Source organism: Miniopterus schreibersii (assembly GCF_964146895.1).
Source record: "Miniopterus schreibersii genome assembly, chromosome: 17".
NCBI classification, from domain to species: Eukaryota; Metazoa; Chordata; class Mammalia; order Chiroptera; family Miniopteridae; genus Miniopterus; species Miniopterus schreibersii.
Window position 1 is genome coordinate 18,318,867 of NC_138117.1, and position 18,251 is coordinate 18,337,117.

General features: G+C 37.9%; 1 protein-coding gene across 2 annotated transcripts in view; it reads left to right on the forward strand.

Annotated features, from left to right (window-relative positions):
• The first annotated feature begins 11 nt into the window (after window positions 1-11).
• Window positions 12-18,251, forward strand: part of TGS1 (trimethylguanosine synthase 1) — a 31,631-nt gene continuing 13,391 nt past the window's right edge. The window contains exons 1-10 of one of the 2 annotated variants that reach the window (XM_081116521.1): window positions 12-311; window positions 2,821-2,885; window positions 4,546-4,718; window positions 5,081-5,897; window positions 7,790-7,907; window positions 9,589-9,675; window positions 11,717-11,891; window positions 13,665-13,968; window positions 14,531-14,599; window positions 16,535-16,684. In XM_081116521.1, the coding sequence (XP_080972647.1) occupies window positions 208-311; window positions 2,821-2,885; window positions 4,546-4,718; window positions 5,081-5,897; window positions 7,790-7,907; window positions 9,589-9,675; window positions 11,717-11,891; window positions 13,665-13,968; window positions 14,531-14,599; window positions 16,535-16,684 (2,062 nt within the window). In that variant the 5' untranslated portion in view covers window positions 12-207. The remainder of the gene's footprint in view (window positions 312-2,820; window positions 2,886-4,545; window positions 4,719-5,080; window positions 5,898-7,789; window positions 7,908-9,588; window positions 9,676-11,716; window positions 11,892-13,664; window positions 13,969-14,530; window positions 14,600-16,534; window positions 16,685-18,251) is intronic. The other variant, XM_081116522.1, reaches the window with a different exon arrangement.

Here is an 18,251-nt window from a genome sequence, read left to right on the forward strand (position 1 = left end):
CTTCCGGTGGCCTCCCGGAACCACTTCCGGCAGCGGCGTCCTGCCTGCCTCCGCGCTCCCCTGCTGGCTCCGGGGCCGCGCGCAGTTCCTCTGCCTCAGCCCGCACCCCAGGGCGCGCGGGCGAGCCTCCTGCCGGCGTGCTCTCGGCGGGGCCCGGAGGCCGGCCCTCTCCGCGAGCCGCGGGGCTGCCTCCCCTGGGGCGGTGCAATGTGCTGCGAGAAGTGGAGCCACGTGGCCGAAATGCTGCTCTTCCCTGAAGACCCGCGGGAGGATTCGGCGATCCTGTGCCTCTGCTCCAGGGCGTTCGTGGAGTGAGTGAGCGCCCTGCGCTGCCCGTGCGCGACTTCTCCCCGAAGCGTGGGCGGTGCGGGCTGGTGGGGAGGGGCCCCCGCCCCCGCGGCCGCAGCGCCGGCCCCCGGGCAGGGCGATGTTTGAGGAGAGGGGCGGGAGGGCCTCGGGCTCGCGGCGCGCCGGCCCTCTGCGGTAGGTGCGCGAGTGCGTCCACCCTGTAGACTGTCGTGAAGAGATGCGGTAGCTGGTAGATGTCGTTTTATATTTATACGTTGAGGGGAAATTTTAAAGTTTGGGGAAAGTGAAATGTACAAGGGAATGTGGCTACTGGATAGGACATCCCAGGGCAAAGGTCTAAAGATGAGTAACTTGTTTTGATTAACGTCTTTTTTTAAAACCTTAAGATTTATTTAAACACCAGTTCCCATAAATAGAACTTTCGAGGTACAAGATTTAACGATAATTACATCCGTTTTTTGAACTGCCTTTTATTTTTGGGAAATGTTTGTTTGGGGTAGAAACTGCCATGCCTGTAAGGTAGCTGGCGGGCGCAGGGGACGTGCCGAAGGAATGGGATTCTCGAGGTGGTGCTCTTCGTGTTAGATGTGGGAGCTCATCTCTGCACCACATCTCACAGGCTTATTGCCAGAGTCAACTTGTGGGAGTGGGTTTTATGTGAGAGAGAGAGACTTTTAATATAGTTGCATGTAGTGGAGTTTCAGTTTGAAGGAGTTCTTACCATTCATCATGTGTCTTTGTGGAGTACTCTGAAAATTAATCAGGAAAGAAATGGAAAACTATGTTAAATACTCAGTGGAAAGTATCGTTTTTGTATTCATGTATGCATATATTCATTCAAGGAATGCGATTTGTGCTCCTTTGTATTAGGTGCTGGTAGGCAGTGGGGTACAAGACACAGCCTGTCCTTACACATTTTGAGTTTGCTTACTGGCAAAGGAGATCAATATTAAGACAGCTGTTACATAATTATTTGGTGAAAGTTGTAAGTGCAATGGGAGAGAAGTACAACCTTCAGAGATAGCAGATTCAGGCAGGAACGGGGCACTGCTACCTCTGAAGGTTGCCAAAGAATAATTCTTTCTCTCCCTCATCCCTTCTACGTTTATTAGTTAGCATTCTGTATGGAGCACTTTCCTTTCTCTCCTCATGTATTTGTTTACTCTTTTATTTATATTAACATGGACTCTGGATTATTAATCTCCTAATAGGTTATATTCTGTTACTATCATTATTGTCTCAGATTTGGCTGGTGGGGGCCCCTGGTGATGGTTCCTGTATCCTTTTGATGTGTCCCTGGCGTTTTTTGAGCTCCTCCTAATCTGGCACAATAAGATGACTCAGGCATATCTTTTAGTCCATGCTCCAACTTGGAATTGCCATTTCTCTCCGATACCCTGGTTCCTTTTAGCAGAGAATGGTATTTAGAAACTAAGACCCAGTTGCTCATTGTGCCATTGCTCCTGGGTTCAATGCTTCCGTGCCCTCTCAGCAGGGTTAGGCAGTAGGTACCGTAAGTCCTCACTTAATGTTGATAGGTTCTATATAAGGGAAACAACATACAATGAAACCAGTTTTCCCCTAAGCTAGTTGATATAAACAAGACTTAAGTTCCTATGACATTCCCATCAATATAATGAAATGACTTTGGATGTTATTGGGGGACCTGATGTATACATACAAATATGCATACATAAATGTTTGTGTAGGAGAATATTGGCTATCATTATTCTTAACACGTTTACCTATTCCCTCAGTGTAACCATCTTGGCCCTCCCTCTGCTGGACACTTTGGTGCCCCATATCCTTGGGTGCTGGTGAGCACACCATTGGTGCCCTCTTTATCGCTGCCATTCCACCCACCCTGCCAGTGTCCCATGTTCTTGGGAACCAGTGGGCATGCTACCGAAGCACATTTGCACTTCATTCCTTCCCCTCTGTTCACTGTTTCACTGTGAGTCAATGCCTGTTTTATGTTTTAAAAAGTACCAAAAAATAAACAGGAGAAGCTGGTATGGTTCAGTGGCTAGAGTGTTGGCCTGCTCACCAAAGGGCCACGGGTTTGATTCCCAGTCAAGGGCACGTACCTGGGTTGCAGGTTGGATCCCTGGCCCCTGTCCGGGTGTGTGCAGGAGGCAACCAATCAATCTCTTTCTTTTTTCCCTCCCTTCCACTCTCTCTAAAAATCATTGGAAAAAATATCCTCAGGTGAGGATTAACAAATAATAATAATAATTAGTAGTTATAATTATAAATGCTTTCCATGGGGTGTATACTAAATATTTTACAGATACTGTCAATCCTTATAAACAACCTCATGAGATATGTATTATTTCTGTATTACAAATGATGAAAATGTATTAGCAGATTGTTTTTCTGTTCCTTAACCCTTTTATTAATTACTCTATGCCACCTTGAACTTATTTTTTCTCTAAATTTATAACTTAATTTTTTCTGTTAATTAAAAATATTGTTAATTAAACAATATTGACTGTTTGATTTACTTTACAGAGATCGAAAATTGTGCAATTTGGGATTAAAAGGCTACTATGTTAAAGGCAATGGCAACAATGCAGGTAATACAGTATAAATTATATAACCCTTTTTTGCTAAAATTAACCATAATACTTTATTAATTATAATTCATTATAATACTGTATTAATTTCTTAGCATAAAATATTATGTGGCAAATAAATTCTGTAATCATAGACACTCCTTATTTTTTTATTATAGCATGGTTCTAGAATCCCTATCAAAGCAGAAACTTTCTTTTCTGATAGCAGGCTCCTATATGGACTTGAGGTAGCCTCTTTTGTCCTGTGTAGCATTCCTTCCTGAGTTGTCACCGTTAGATAAAAGCAACCTGAAATTTGAGACTGAAAAGTAGAGAACATAGTTTCTAAAGCAGAATTTTATTGTGTTAAAAGGTAAACCGAGGCACATTAAACTTGCCCAGCTACCTGAAAACTTGGTCTCTCTCACATTTCCCTGTCTGGACCCCATTTGTTCTTTCCACACAGATCTTTTATGTTTCTTTAGACTCCGGGAAAACTGCAGCATAAGTTAAGGCTCAACCCAGCACATGTAGTCTGTCATATTACACTTGAAAATCATTTATCATTCACAGTGGTTGAACAAATCACTGTTCCTTTAGTTGTGCACTGGATGAAATGTTTGTTTTTCAGTGTTATGTTGTACAAATAAGATTCCTTTAGACACTAGACTCCCACCAAACATAAAATATGCACACCATGAGAGGAACATAAAGCTTAGTTGATTCATTTTTCCTATTTTGCTCTCTCCTGAGCTTTCATAAGTTCATTGAATGGAATGGTGAATGGAATCCCCTTTATTATTAAATAGATAATCTGTTTTTTCTTTTAGTAGAATTTGCACACATAAGATTTCTCTTTTTTTCAGAATTCATTTTTTTCTATGTAAGATTCACTATTCTGTTGTCTAAGATCATTTAGCTGGAGTGTAGTTCAGCTCTAATTGAGTATGCTAATATATAAAGTGATTTTAATCTCACATTTAAACAGTTACTAGAGCATTTGAATGACATTTGTACAATTAGTGGTATGATCTACTTACATAACCATATTAGGATAAAGTAAAACTTGTTCTGTTATAATAAAACAGGTTCTCTTTAAGAACTAGAATTTGGGCACTTGAAAGGATCTTCCAGTTCAGTGGATTTCAGACTTTTAATAGCAGAACCCCTTTGTTAAATCAACTCTCCCATAGAGTTCCAGTTGTGATTGAAGTACCTGTGAGGGGCCTCACTTCCCTTATTAACAGTTCCTAAAATAACCGTCATCTTAAATCCACTGATGTAGTGCAGTAATATTGCAGATAAGGAATACGAACATGTAAAAATTTGCCTTATGGTTGTTCTACTGTGATCCTTCTTACATCCTCAGTACTTTGCACAATGCCCAGCACAGAAGAGATGCTCAGTAAGTGTAAGTTAAATGGGCAGCTAGATGGATAGTGGTAGGCAGAGCCAGACTAGAAACTGCCACTTGATTCTTAGTTGGCCGTTTTTTACTAGTCTATATTACCATCAGTTCCCTTTTTTTCCTTTTTTAATTTTTCTCCTTAAAATTGTAACATTTATACACCTTTGGACAAGACATATAACAACTCTGGGTCTCAGGTGTTCTTCATTAAAATGATGATGAAACCTGCATCTAAATTTTTTCTAAAATTAAGCTAACAAATGCTATCTTTAGGAGACCAAGCTACAGAAGAAGAGGAAGGTGGTAATTCCCATGACAATCAGGAATCATGTGATAGCAAAGGCATAGGCCTAGATGAAAGTGAACTTGATTCTGAGACTGAACTCATGAGAAGTATGGGACTGCCACTTCAATTTGGTGGGATGTCTGCACATAAGAATTTTGAGGTAAGTATTAATTTACTTTTATTACTTCCATGTGTTAGTTTTCTTTGTAAAATCATATGAGTTTTTTTTAAATCCCAAATCTAATGCATTTATTAATTAGAACACTCCACCTCTTTTTTAATATACATATTTATAAATTAACCAAAACTGTAAGTTGTGATGTATCCCACGTGTGATTTTTTTTCTTCTCTTGGAAACTTGGGTAGTAAGATTCACTTTTTTGTGTAACTAAAAGCCCAGGGTAGTGGGGGTGGGGGAACTGAGGGTATTTTGTTTAATTTAATGTCAAAATAGACTTGGATTCTACTTTCTCTTTTAGCTTATGAAGTGGATTTTATATTCAAGTTACTTATTTTATGCAGGTGTCTATGAATACTAGAAATAAAGTTAAAATAAAAAAGAAAAAGAAAAAACATCAAAAGAAGTACTTAGATGAAATTATGAGAGAAACTTGGAGACAAGAATATGAAGAAGATGACCTTTTGGCTTCAGATGATCCGTCCTCAGTTGAACAATGTGAGAACACCAGAACGCGTAAACTTCAATCTGAAAAAGACGTTGAAACTGAAAACCTTTCTGTTGAAAATACTTTATCTTCAAAGCTAGAAGTTACAGAGAAATGGGAAAAGTACTGGAGTGAATATGGTGGGAGACTGTTATGGCAAAGCTGGGAAGAAAAACATTCAGGTCAAACACTGTGCCCTGAACCTTGGAATGCTCCTGATACCAAGGAAGAATGGGAACAACATTACAGTCAACTTTATTGGTATTATTTGGAACAATTTCAGTATTGGGAAGCTCAGGGTTGGACTTTTGATGCCTCACAAAGCTGTGATACAAGTGTGTGTGGGTCTAAAACAGAAGTTGACAATGAGAAAGATGAAAATTGCATGAAAGCAGACTTACTTTCTTTTCCACACTCATCAGTTGCCAGCAAAAGCTCTAGTTCAAGTGATAAAGAACATAATGAACTACTTGATGGAATTAGTAATATAAGTCTGAATTCAGGGAAAGTAGAAGAGAGCCAGTTAGAGTCACCTGTAAGTTCTAATGGACATCAGTGGCCGAATGAAGTTAACAGAAGAGAATGCCCTGCTTCTGGCCAAAGTGAACCATGTAATGGAGGAACCAAGGAAAGCAACTTGTCTGGAAATGGAAGTGCAAACCAACCAGCTCAGGGTAAGACTGACCAAGATTTATCCTACTAAGTAACGGTTAACTAAGTGAATCTATTTAGCAAAATAACTAATGGTAATCCTTTATGGTAGAGTTAAATAGTGCCAACTACATTTTATAGTGTAATAAAATTATTCAGTCCGTCTTATTATTATATCACAAGTTGTTTATTACCCTTTTATATAAATAAAGAAGAATGTTTGCACAGAGTTCTCAAAAGTATCATTCCTTCCTCTTGTACCTTGGTGGCCAGTGAGTTAAAACTTGGAAATAGCTTTCTTATTAAATTAGAACTCTAATTTAGAATGAGCTTGGAATGTTCAAATTACTCTAGAACAAATGAGTTTATAGAAGGTGTGTTAAAGAGTGGTTGAGAGCACGTGCTTGATGTTAGGCAGGTCTGAATGAGACTCATATCTGGAATTCAATTGGGACAAGTGAAGTCTTGCTATAAAGAGAATCTAAACAGGGCATGATATTCATTTATAACTAGAAAAGTTGATTTCAGGATTCTCATAAAAGATCCAGGATAAGGAACTTGGTTGACTCCCACCTAAGTGATTTAAAAAAAAATTATTATCATGCAGACTGGTGCCACTGTGAGGACTAAAGAAAGCCAGAAAGAAGTGTGTTAAGAACAGTTGAGAGGAGGGTGGGTAAGAGTGCTCTTGCTAGGAAGAAGGGTACTACCAACTGATGGCACCAGGAAAGTGAGAGAGGAGGGAATTTTTGTATCTTTGGGGTTGTCTTAGCATTCTTGATGTTGAGTTCATGAAGTCTGGCTCATGGGGACTTCCTTCCCACCCTCGTTCCTATACACCTGCTTTACATTAGTCTTTGATATTCTTCAGTACTCCCCGAATTATTTTCTGTAACTTCTTTTGACAATAAAACTTGGACTATACCTCGTGGTCACCGTGACGGCCCCTGTTTTACTCTGCGTGTTACTCCCTTTGATTTCTGCCTACTTCTTTTCCTTTGTCAAACCTCGTGAACCTCACAGTTTCTGCCTTCTCTTGCCTGTTTGCAAAGCTGTGTGTATAAATTGACCATTTCTATTGCCTGTTCTCTTATGTATAGAATTGCCCATTTCTGTAATAAGCCCCATCCAGTGTGACTGCCATGAGGACCGATTTAAGAATTCTACATTTTTGTTTGTTTGAGGTATTCCCTTGCGATCAAAACATAAAGTGTACAGGGTAGGGCAAAAGCAGGTGAGTGTGTTTTCTACTGTTTGTGGTCGGGTGTTCTCCTGAAATAGTCTGTCCCCACACATTTAAAGCTTCCCAGTGTCTACGTTGCAGACACCTCTCCACTTCTAGTCTCACCCACCTACTTTGTTCCAGTCTGAAGACATAGAGAACAAGGATAGACATGTACCTCAGTTGGAGCTACAAGTTAAAAATATATTTTTTAAATGGTGTTTATCTTGGTTACTTCCATTATTACTCTAACAACTATGTTAGAAACAATTCAATGTATTTACTTCTTAATAGAGAACTTTTTAATCAATGTCATCATGCCATATGTAGAGCCATTTAGATTAAAATTTCATCGAAATGTGATTCCTAACAGTTATGACAAAGGTAACTTTGTAGATCAATTTATGTAGAGTTGGGCAGCTATCAGGATAAAGTAGTTTGAGTTCACTTTTTAAGTAGCTAAATCATGGAAACGTAAACATTAATAGACATAGCTCCTTTTTTCTTTTCTTTTTTATGTTCAAACCCTGCATGTAGGTACACAGAATAGGTAGATGTGGTCTGGCACTTTGTCTATGTACATGTATATAGTTCATTGTAGGAAAGACACTGAAGTATTTTGATTGCCTTTTTAAATGGCAGGAGAGTTGTCAAACCAAGGGGAGAAATCCACAGTAATATCTTACTCTGTAGATTCACAGGAGTCATCAGAAGCAAACACAATCAAAGAAAGACTGCATCCCAGCAAGATTGACGGAGATGAGAGTGAAGAAGATCCGCCGGAACATAAGCCAAGCAAACTCAAGAGGAGGCAAGTTGCACGTTCTCTCTCCAAAATGTGTTAGCATAAGCACTCTGCCCGCGAGTGAGTAGTTATCAAATGCTTCTTACGTTGTGGCACTGTGAGGAAGAGAGACAAGGCCCTGGGCTTTGGAGCATGGGCAAATCCCAGTTCTGCCTCTTTAATTCTGCCACAATTTCTTATCTGTAAAATAGAACTGATGCCTCCTTGTGAAATTATTGGAAAGACTGGAACTAGCATATAATATATCTGAGACTTAGTAGCTATCAATGAATGGTAGCTATCAACTAGTAATATATAAGTAGGTACAGTCTGTCTTTTTCAAGGAAGTTCTAATTTTTTTCTCAAAAGTCGGGGAATAATTATAGGATTTTATGGCTAAAATGCACCTCAGACACATCAGATCTAATGCTCTCATTCTATCGATAGGATACTAAGACAAAAAGGGGTAAATACTTTGCCCGGTTATATAGCAGTCATGGCAGCTTTAAAGCTAGCGCCCAGTCCGACTCTTACCTCCCAGTACTTTCTAATGTAGCACTAATACATGTAATTAAACAAGAAGAGAGTAATGTCAGGTAAAATACAGTCAGATGCTAATGCTACAAAATATAAGAAAAGGGTGGACATCACAGAATTTGGACGTTAGCTGGACACATTTCATTTCTATAACAGGACATGAAGTGTTCCACATAAGACTTTTATGTTTCGTGCAGCTTCTAGAAAAACAGTAAGCAAGTCCAGCTGGTGTGGCTCAGTGGTTGAGCATCAACCCACGGACCAAGGGGTCACCAGATTGATTCCCTATCAGGACATATGCCCAGGTTCCGGGCTCGATCCCCAGTCAGGGGTGAGCAGGAGGCAGCCGATCAGTTTTTCTCTCTCATCTATGTTTCTATCCTTCACCTTACCTTTCTCTCTAAAAAAAAAAATCAATAAAAAAGACTGTTTTAAAAAAAGAAAGAAAAACAGAAAGCAAGCTTTAGAGGCTCAGCAACTTAGTGCATAAAAGCACATCTCTCCTGTGTTCCTTCTACATGGTGTACATTGCACGTTAATTCCTCCATTAGTTCTTGCTGGTTCCTGGAGGCAGACTGTGTGTGTACTTATATTCCTGGAACCTAGTAGGTTCCTCCATAAATGTTCAGTGAGCATAATTTCATTTGTAAGAATAATCTCACCATTTCCATTTACCCATTATGGTTGCCCAAGTAGTAGGGAGCATTAGAAGTTTCCCAATAGATGGATGATACTGAGTTATTTAGTATCTCTTGTATCACAATCTTATTCTTAACAATATTTCTTCTTTTGTAATTTTTTTGGTTGGGTTGATATTTTTCAAATGTTGCCTTGTTTTTCAGAAAAACCTCTGGAGATACCACTCTAGGAGATTAGTTTAAGACTGGTATTTTTTCAAAGGAAAATGGAGAGATCCATAATTGTATTGTGTTCAGGAATAGAGATAATTGCTTCACAGGGTTTAAGATTTGAGTGTTTATTTCTGTGGCCCAAATACTACTTGGTACTTTATCTCATTTGGAAAATCCTGATTAAAGTACTACTTTTCCTGTCTTCCTGGGTTTGAACTATGGTTGATTGTTGTGATGGGAAAGTTTGCTTATATGTACTTTAATATTTGCCTGAATGAATGGGCTCTGGAGGTAGTGGCTTATCACCTTTTTTTTTTTAGCCATGAATTGGACATCGATGAAAATCCAGATTCAGACTTTGATGACAATGGCTCCCTTCTAGGATTCAACCATGGCTCTGGGCAAAAGTAAGTATACATAAATGCTGTTGTCTTTAAATCTTAACCACTTTAGCTATCTTAAAGCTCTCTGCTATTCAAATAGCTAATAATGGGTGTGTATTTTATAGCATTTGAGATGTTGCAGTTAAAATGCTAGCCTCTCTTGTTAGTAAGAATTACAGAGTTGTCACCATACATTTGATGTGTTCACATGTGTTAGCTCAGTTGCACTTCATAGCAATCCAGTGTTGTTATTCTGCTTTATAAATAAAGCAGCCGCAGCTTATAGGTTTTGACTTAGGCACAATCACATCATTTCCTGGAGAGAATGGGTTCCAGCCCAGCTCTTGAGACTCTAAGCATGGCTCCGTCTTGACCTAGTGTCTCCTGTAACTGTACATTTGGAGTGTGTAGCAAACATGCCATAAAAAGTTCCAATCGGTAGTAACCATTTTTCTTTTTTACTGTGAAAGTAGTAAAACTCAAACAAAACAGAAGTAACAAGAGTGAAAATCTTTTCTTCAAATCATTCCCCAGAGATAAACAATATTTGGCATATATCTTTCCTAATTTTTCATTTCTTATTTTAGGACTGTATATATACACACATTACTCCCTTTTTATAAAGCACAAAAAATCATACTATACCTAGTCTGCAGCTTGCTGTTTTCCCGAAACAGTGTACCATCAACAGTATATTCACCTGATCCTTTCATGGGATCCTGTGTTTGATTGGTCATCCTGCAGGAATAGCAGGTTGTTTCCTAAGACCTAAGCTTACGTTTTTGAAGTACCCCCAGGTTGTAGCATATACTTATAGTTCATTCCTTCCTATTGCTGAATAGTATGCCGCTGTATGATGTGCCAAAGTTTGTTCAACTATTATCTAATGAAAGACATTTGAATTACATGGGGCATTTTGCTATTACAAATAAAGCTGCTGTGAACTTTTGTGTACAGAAAGTATTAGTGTTCTCTGGGATTAAATGCCAAGCATTAAATATAAGGAAACTGAAGAGCTTATTACCTATGGCATGGAGCCTGAACTGAGTAGTGTAGCTAAGGCCTACTAAAGACCTACCATTTATGTCGTCTTGCACCAGCTACTTAAACCAAGATGTTTGGTCTTTGATGTTTCTAAGTGTTGAGATGTACTTTGTTAGTTGTGAAATTTTAACGGATTCCTAACATTATGAAGTTGGCAAGAAAAGGGTGTAGGTTGACATGAGTTGAATCCAAATTAGTTCAGAAATACATGTTCATAATTATAATACTGTGAATATTTTTTAGACGACTATCTGTTTTCTCTCCCTTATGATACTTCAAGGCAATTGTAGTTCATATAATAATTTAAGGCCAAAGATTAAGAATATAAAGAGTTTCCCTGATACTGTCATGGTTAAATTCCTGGCAGAATTTGTTTTTAACCACATATAATTTTATTGAGAAATTACTTGGGTGGCTCTTGCTAGTGTACACTCATGAAAGTTTATTCTGTTGCCTGGGGTTTAATTATTTCTTTTCTATTTAGAGCACCGAATTCTACCTAAAAGGAAGGACAGAGTAGACTTTTTACAAAGAATATTTAGTACAGCTAGAAGATAATACCTGACAGGAGTTTATAAATGCTAAATTGTATATTACACTCTAACTGTCTAATAGTATGTAGGAGAGGCAGTTAATGAGACTTGAATTCGAACATATCCAGATATGGGTTAAAGAACTTTGGCATCACCTCATCGTGAGAAAAAATTCTATTTCTCCAATTGCAATGGGTTTATATTTTCCTGCTATTTCTTTATTTTATTATATTATGTAAGTTCTGCTTTCTGCTCCGTATATGTTGATATTTCCAACTTTGGTGTTTCACATTTACTTGGGAATTAACATACAAGCTGGACCTTAAACTGCATTTTAAACTTTATTTCATAATTTCATAATTTAGAACAATGAAATTACAATGGTGGCTGCTAATAGAAAAATAGTGAAAATTGTAAGTTTTGTTTTCATAAATAAACAACCTCCTAGAACTTAAGATTTGAGTCAGCTTTTTTTGATTTGGTCACAGATACGGTGGAATTTCACATTTCAGTCAGAGACGGGTCAGGTATCTGCAGAAGAATGTGAAGTATAAGTCCAAGTTCTTGGACATGAGAAGACAAATAAATTTGAAAAATAAACACATTTTCTTTACTGAAGACACAGAAAAAACATGTTTTAAGAAAAGCAAAGCTTTGAGTAAGGTATGTATAAATTTTGTTTTTTATTTACAGGTAGAATTTTATTTTGTGAGGTTGGCTCCTTAAAGTTCTTGTTTTCAAATAGGAACCCTGTTTCTACCAGATATAAGGGCACCTGAGATTCTCTTCTACTTGTTTTCTAAAGGCATATATTGTGTGAACTAAATTTGAAAAAGATTGAGTTGGGGAAAATATGAAAAGGGGATGTTTTGAGAGCTACAAAGTAGTAGAGTCTGGGAAGATAAATGGATAAAATTGCCTTGTGAATGTAGTAACAGACAGTGGAAATTGCTCATCTGTTTTAAGTAGGATCTGGGAAGTCCAATGTCTGATACAACTTTTATTGTAATCCTTAATTTTGAGGTCATCTAAAGGGGATCGATTAAACTTTGCAGGCTAATTTGGTGATTGATATTGTTAACCAGAATCTTCATATCCCAGTAATTTGGTGATTCACATTGTTAACTAGAATATTCATATCCCATCTCTTGGACTTTGCTGTACTTGTCATCTAACTACCTGGAAAACAAAAGTAATTAAAATTGCTTTTCTTGGTTTTGATGAGTGATTCTTTTTCCTTTATTAAAAAAAAAAAAAAAAAGTGCCTTTTCGTGAGCAGAACCTTGTATCAGCCACATCTCCAACAGCTCTTTTAAGGCAACAGAACAAAATCTCAGACCCCATAGTGACTTTGCTTCTTCCCTAATGTACGTTACCCTTCTTAACTTCAGTATTCTTCCAAAACATACTACAAATTTAAGTTGGTTTTATTTTTATTGTATTTCAGATTGTTTGGCTTCTGGTGATATTTTAATATTTTAGTGACCCTTGTTATGTCTGGAACAGATTTCCAGTATCAGTTCAGTCAGTCCTATAGGACATTTCATAATGTGTTAAACTGTTAGATGTGATAGTCCCCATATATTCATATGTAGGTGAAGAGCAGAAACATAACTGCTAAGTACTACTGAGTGTGGTGGTGTGTGTTGGGGGGATGGCTCTTGTGTCCTCAGATATCTGATTGATATATAGGCAAAGTACCCTTGGAGGAAGATTCTGGGTTGTTGTCCATGCCCATCTTCTGTCTGTCACTCTTGTTCTAATTTCCCAACTCTTAGGAAGATCAGGAAGAATATTTTTGTTACAGAAAATAGCAAGAAAGTATATGTCATCTGACCTTGAGCCATCTTAACATTTCATAGAAGAAACCTAGTTTACAGGAATCATTTTACTGACTCTACTGCTTCATTAAAAGGCAGCTTGTGTTCTTTCCAAGATAGCACCGCCTTTATTCTTATAGAAAGATTGGCACAAAATTTTTTTAGAGTTCATCTTTGGTGCTGAGTACCATTTAAGATAGATAATAGCCTGGGCCTTGCAGAAAAACTAAAATTAATGACTCAGCAACAGGTCGGTACATTTGTAATGGTAATATCACATAGTACAGTTACATTGTTAGAAGCGTTTGTGGGAAGTTACTAGAGAAGTTCAACTTTATCCTCTTAGTGTTAATTGATGACAGGAAGGTATCCTTAGTCTTGAGTGTAATCTGATATTTTCTTCCTTTTAAAGAAGTCTTTAATAAGGTCGTGCATGGTATGTCCAGACAGGAAAGTGCAATTAGCTTGGAATTACATTAGCTTATATGATAACAGGGTACTTATCAAAGCTAATGATTGTGATGCAGCTTGTCAGTCAGGTCACAAAAGGTAAAGCAGGTAAAAATATTCTGTGTAATTGGAACTGCTTCATGCCCGTAACATCTTACAATTTCAGGTAGAAAAATTTCTAAAATGGGTTAACGAACCAATGGATGAAGAGACATCCCAGGAGTCAGTTTCTCACGATGATGTGCAGGATAGTTGCACAAGCAGTGAGTCAGAAGAACAGGGAATGTCTGTTACCAAAGGGGATAAGCCGCTGGAGATGAGCAATCCCGAACCTGAAGAGGGCCATGCCACATCCGCAGCTGGTGAACTCGAAACAGAAAAAAACCAAGGAGACAGCACCGTAGCAGCTCTTACAGATGAGGGTTGTGTCGCTCAGGGTGTACCAGGCTTTCTTCAGGCAGAAGCTGATGGTAAGACTAATATGCTTCAACTTGTTAGTAGATTTAGATAAATACATTGTTTTAATGTTTTTCCCTAGTTTTCACTTAGGAGTCATCTATACTTGATTCACTGCTAATTATTTTTAAGTTGAGAGAAGCCATGGTAAGTAAATGTGCTAATGGCTATGTGTTGGCACCCGGAGTGCACTTCCCTCTTGGCTGAACAAGCGTGATAAAATCACAGGTAAAGCATGTGGCAAAACTGCTTTGGAGTACCTCTGTCTTTGCCACTAAGATTGCCTTCTGACACTCACTCTGTCCCATGGGCTGACGGTGGCCAGACCGTTTTAACCCTGTTGAGATTTAGTGTTGCCCTGGTTTTCGTTTTGATCATTCTTTTTTTATTTTGTAGTGGTTGTGGACGGTGGCAGTTTGTTTTTGGATGGTACATTGACATAAAGTATTTACAGTAGTTAGCTATAATGAGTGGAGAACAGAGTAGCATTTTCACTTTATGCTCTTTTGTGCTATTTGAATTTATTTTAAGCAAATGTTCTTTTATAATTTAAAAAATAATAATTATATTCCATAGCAGCTATTGCGGATAAGGAGGATTGTGTTGTTGAGGATGTACCAGACTCTCTTCAGGTGGAAACTGAAGGTAAGACTATATGCTTCAACTTTCTAGTAGATTTAGATTAATACTTTTTTTTTTTAATGTTTTTCCCTAGTTTTCATTTATGAGTCATTTATACCTAAGGATTCTCTGATATTTGGGGCTTTTATCAGGTAAAAATTTTTGTTTGAAATAACACTCAGTTTTATAGATGAGTTACTTCAGACTTACCTGGTAAACAATTACATTTATTGTGATGATTTTTTTCTTAGGAATGAATGAGATCTTTTTCTGTTGAATGGAGCTAGTCACCCATGTTTTTATTTTTCTTAAGTTTGTATTAAGGAAAATACCTCATTTGAATCTTGAGTTTTGTGTGTGTGTGTGTGTGTGTGCGTGTGTGTATATACGCATGATGTATGTATCACAGACTTCCTTGACTTTCTAAACAGCATACTTACAGTAGTTATTTTGTTATTAAGCAACTATTTTTTATTGTACAATTTTTTTAATGTACAACTGGTGTTCATGTGGCACTTGCAGTTTTCTGAAATGCTTTCACGGCTGCCTTATTCTCATTTAATCTGTAAAGTACTCCAATGAGGTAGGTGGAATTAGCTCCATTCTATAAATATGGAAAGTAAAATAAAGCTCAGAGAAATTAAGAAATTTGCTCAAGGTCACACAACCAGTAAGTGGCATACGGTAGGACTTAATACCAAGTTGTCTGGTTCCTAAATACCATTTTCCCCCCTACCCTAATCCCTTATTCACCACTTGTCACCATGTTGGTAGTTCTCACCAGGAAAGATACCACCGTCTCAGGGGCATTCAGAAGATGTTGGTTGTTAGAATGACCTGGGAAATTTTTGCATTTAGAACTTTGGATGACCTAACATTAAGTTGTGTACAAGATGGTCTTGTGCCCTAGCCAGTATGGCTCAGTGGTTAGAGTGTTGCCTGCGGACTGAAGGGTCCCAGGTTCGATTCCAGCCAAGGGCGCCTATCTCGGTTGCAGGCTTGATCTCCGGCCCCGGTTGGGGAGCGTATGTGAGACAACCAATTGATGTGTCTCTCTCACATCGATGTTTCTCTTTCTCCCTCACCCTCTGGAAAAAATATCCTTGGGTGAGGGTTAAAAAAAATAATTTCCTTTTAAAAGGATGGTCTTGCACAGTAAGGTTTGTTCACTCAGAATGTTAGTGTTCCTTCTATAGAGAAGCTTGTTGCACTTTGCTGTTGATGAGACCTTTAGCTATTCGCAGTGATCAGATGACCACAGTAAGACATGGTCCTGTCTTTGAAGACCATTTAAATATGATAGAGCTTTATTTGTCAACATCACTTTTTGTCATTATATTTAGCTATGATAACTCTCATCTTCTAATCCCAGAGTTGAAACCAAATAACCAAACTAACAAAAACTTTAAGAAAAAGTCATGGAGCTAGTGACCCCTGTTTAAGTTTCTCAGAGGCACTATGACTTCTAGGTCATGACTGGGTTCAGAGGATGGATGTAGCTGAGAGTTGGAGCTTAATCGGTTCTCAGGAAATTTTATTTTAAAGGAGGGTAGGGAAATGTTTGGATTTCTGTAATTCACCAACTGAAACAATGTCATAACTGACAGAAGTAATAACCTTTATATCTGTAACAGTACGCATCTCCTAACAAACCTGTGAACTAAATAGGTAAAATACTACTCACCCATTTATTCCTTTTGAGAAATTAAAAGTTGGGGCTCCAGGAACCTGGATTGCTTCCCCAAGCCTGGGGAGCCAGTAGATTGCAAACTAGAGACTGTAATTTAAAGTGCATACTGTTCCCATTATACTCTCCTGCCGCCCCAAGTGTGTGACTGCACACGTGTTCTGGAGTTCAGTCCCAAGTTATAACTGTTGGTGTGGCTGCCTTCTTAGATAAATTCACCTGTGATTTCCTCTTCTGTGGTGTGCACCTGTAGTCTTTCTGTTCTGTTATAGCTGAAATTAAGAAGAAGAAGAAGAAAAAGAAGAAAAGAAAGGCGACTGGTCTGCCCCCCGAGATAGCCGCTGTTCCAAAGCTGGCCAAGTACTGGGCCCAGAGGTACAGGCTCTTCTCCCGTTTTGATGATGGAATTAAACTGGACACAGGTAAAGTGTATGTAATTTTTCACTTTATTTTGAAATGATTTTAAACTTACAGAAAAGTTGCAGGAGGAGTAGGAAATTTTTCATATCTACTTTATCTAGACTCAGATGTTTCTTAACATTTTGCCACATTTGCTTTATCATTCTCTGTGTGTGTGTGTGTGTGTGTGTGTGTGTGTGTTTCTGATCCCGTTGCCCCATTCCTTAATACTTTAGTGTGTATTTTCTAGTGTGTAGTCAATTTCAATATTGTTGTAATATTGTAATTTACAGCCCATACTCCAGTTTTATCTGTCATTCTAACTAATCGTGTCCTTTATGGCATTTTTTTCCTTCCAGTATAGAATCATGTATTGCATTTAGTTTCATGTATCTTTGGTTTCCTTTAACCTAGAATAGTTCCTTAGCCTTTTTTTTATCTTTTAGGAATTTGACATTTTCCAAAGGATAGCAGCCAGTTAATGTCCACAGTGATTCTCATTTTGGGTATATATATATATATATGTTTTTAAAACTTCAGACTCAGAGTTAATCTGTATTTGTAGCATCTTAGGATAGATAGCAAAAGGAATTGATAGATTATTAAACAGATCATCTGATGAAGAAATACCTAGTGCAGAAACATGTAATGTAATGAATTAATCCTGGAAACTTTTAATTATTTTTCAAGTTTTCCTGCTCTGACCTTGGACAGCTTACTTAACTCAGTTCTGAAAATTGGTGCTTATTTTCATATTGGAACTACTTAAATTAGGTGTTTATTAACTGTCAAAATCAGGAATTCTTTGTCACTGGAATCAGGAATTTCTGGGGTCGGTGAACCTCGTGTAATTATTTACAAAATGTTATGTATTTTTAAAAGTGCAAAGGACTTGGTTAGGAGAAAGAAGTAAGACTAGATAATGTTTTTAATTCTGTAAAAGCAGTTAATATTTTTTTTCTTCCAGCAATGAGGGGCCATTTAAAGTTTCAGTAAAGAAAAGAAATGGGAAAATTGGTCCATCGTTTTGTTCAGAGAAATATCTTTCTGAAAAATGTGAATTTCTTCTTTTGGGAAAGAAAGAGGGCAGTACCTGCTTTCCCCTGGAGCGGGCTTGGGACATGAGGCCTCATTTCTGAAAATGATGAGGGTTCTGCCGTTCCTACAGCTTTGCAGCCTTCTGCTGTCATCTCCTTGCTTTTCCTGGTCCTTTAGGAAAGTTTGAATTTTTCCAAAGTGTCCAGGACAACTCTGGTTCGTTGCTGCCCCATTAGGAATGAAATAATTGGGAACTTAGTGGAGCTTGGGGAGTTGGCCAATTAGAATGGCTAACTTTCTGTTTTCCGTAGTAGATAATCAGTAGTTAATACTTCAAACATAAAAATAGGAATTGCATTTAGTTATTGAAGGTAAATTGCAAAAGAATCAGGCCAGAATTAAGGTGGTTGCTTTCTGTGGAAAGTGGAAATGGTACTGCTCCTTTTTATAATAAGCTTTGTAAAACTTTTCTTTAAAACTAGGTTATTTATAGTTTTTTTTTAAAAGAGAAACAAAGGTGTGTGCTTTTAAGTGTATATTATATTGTAATGT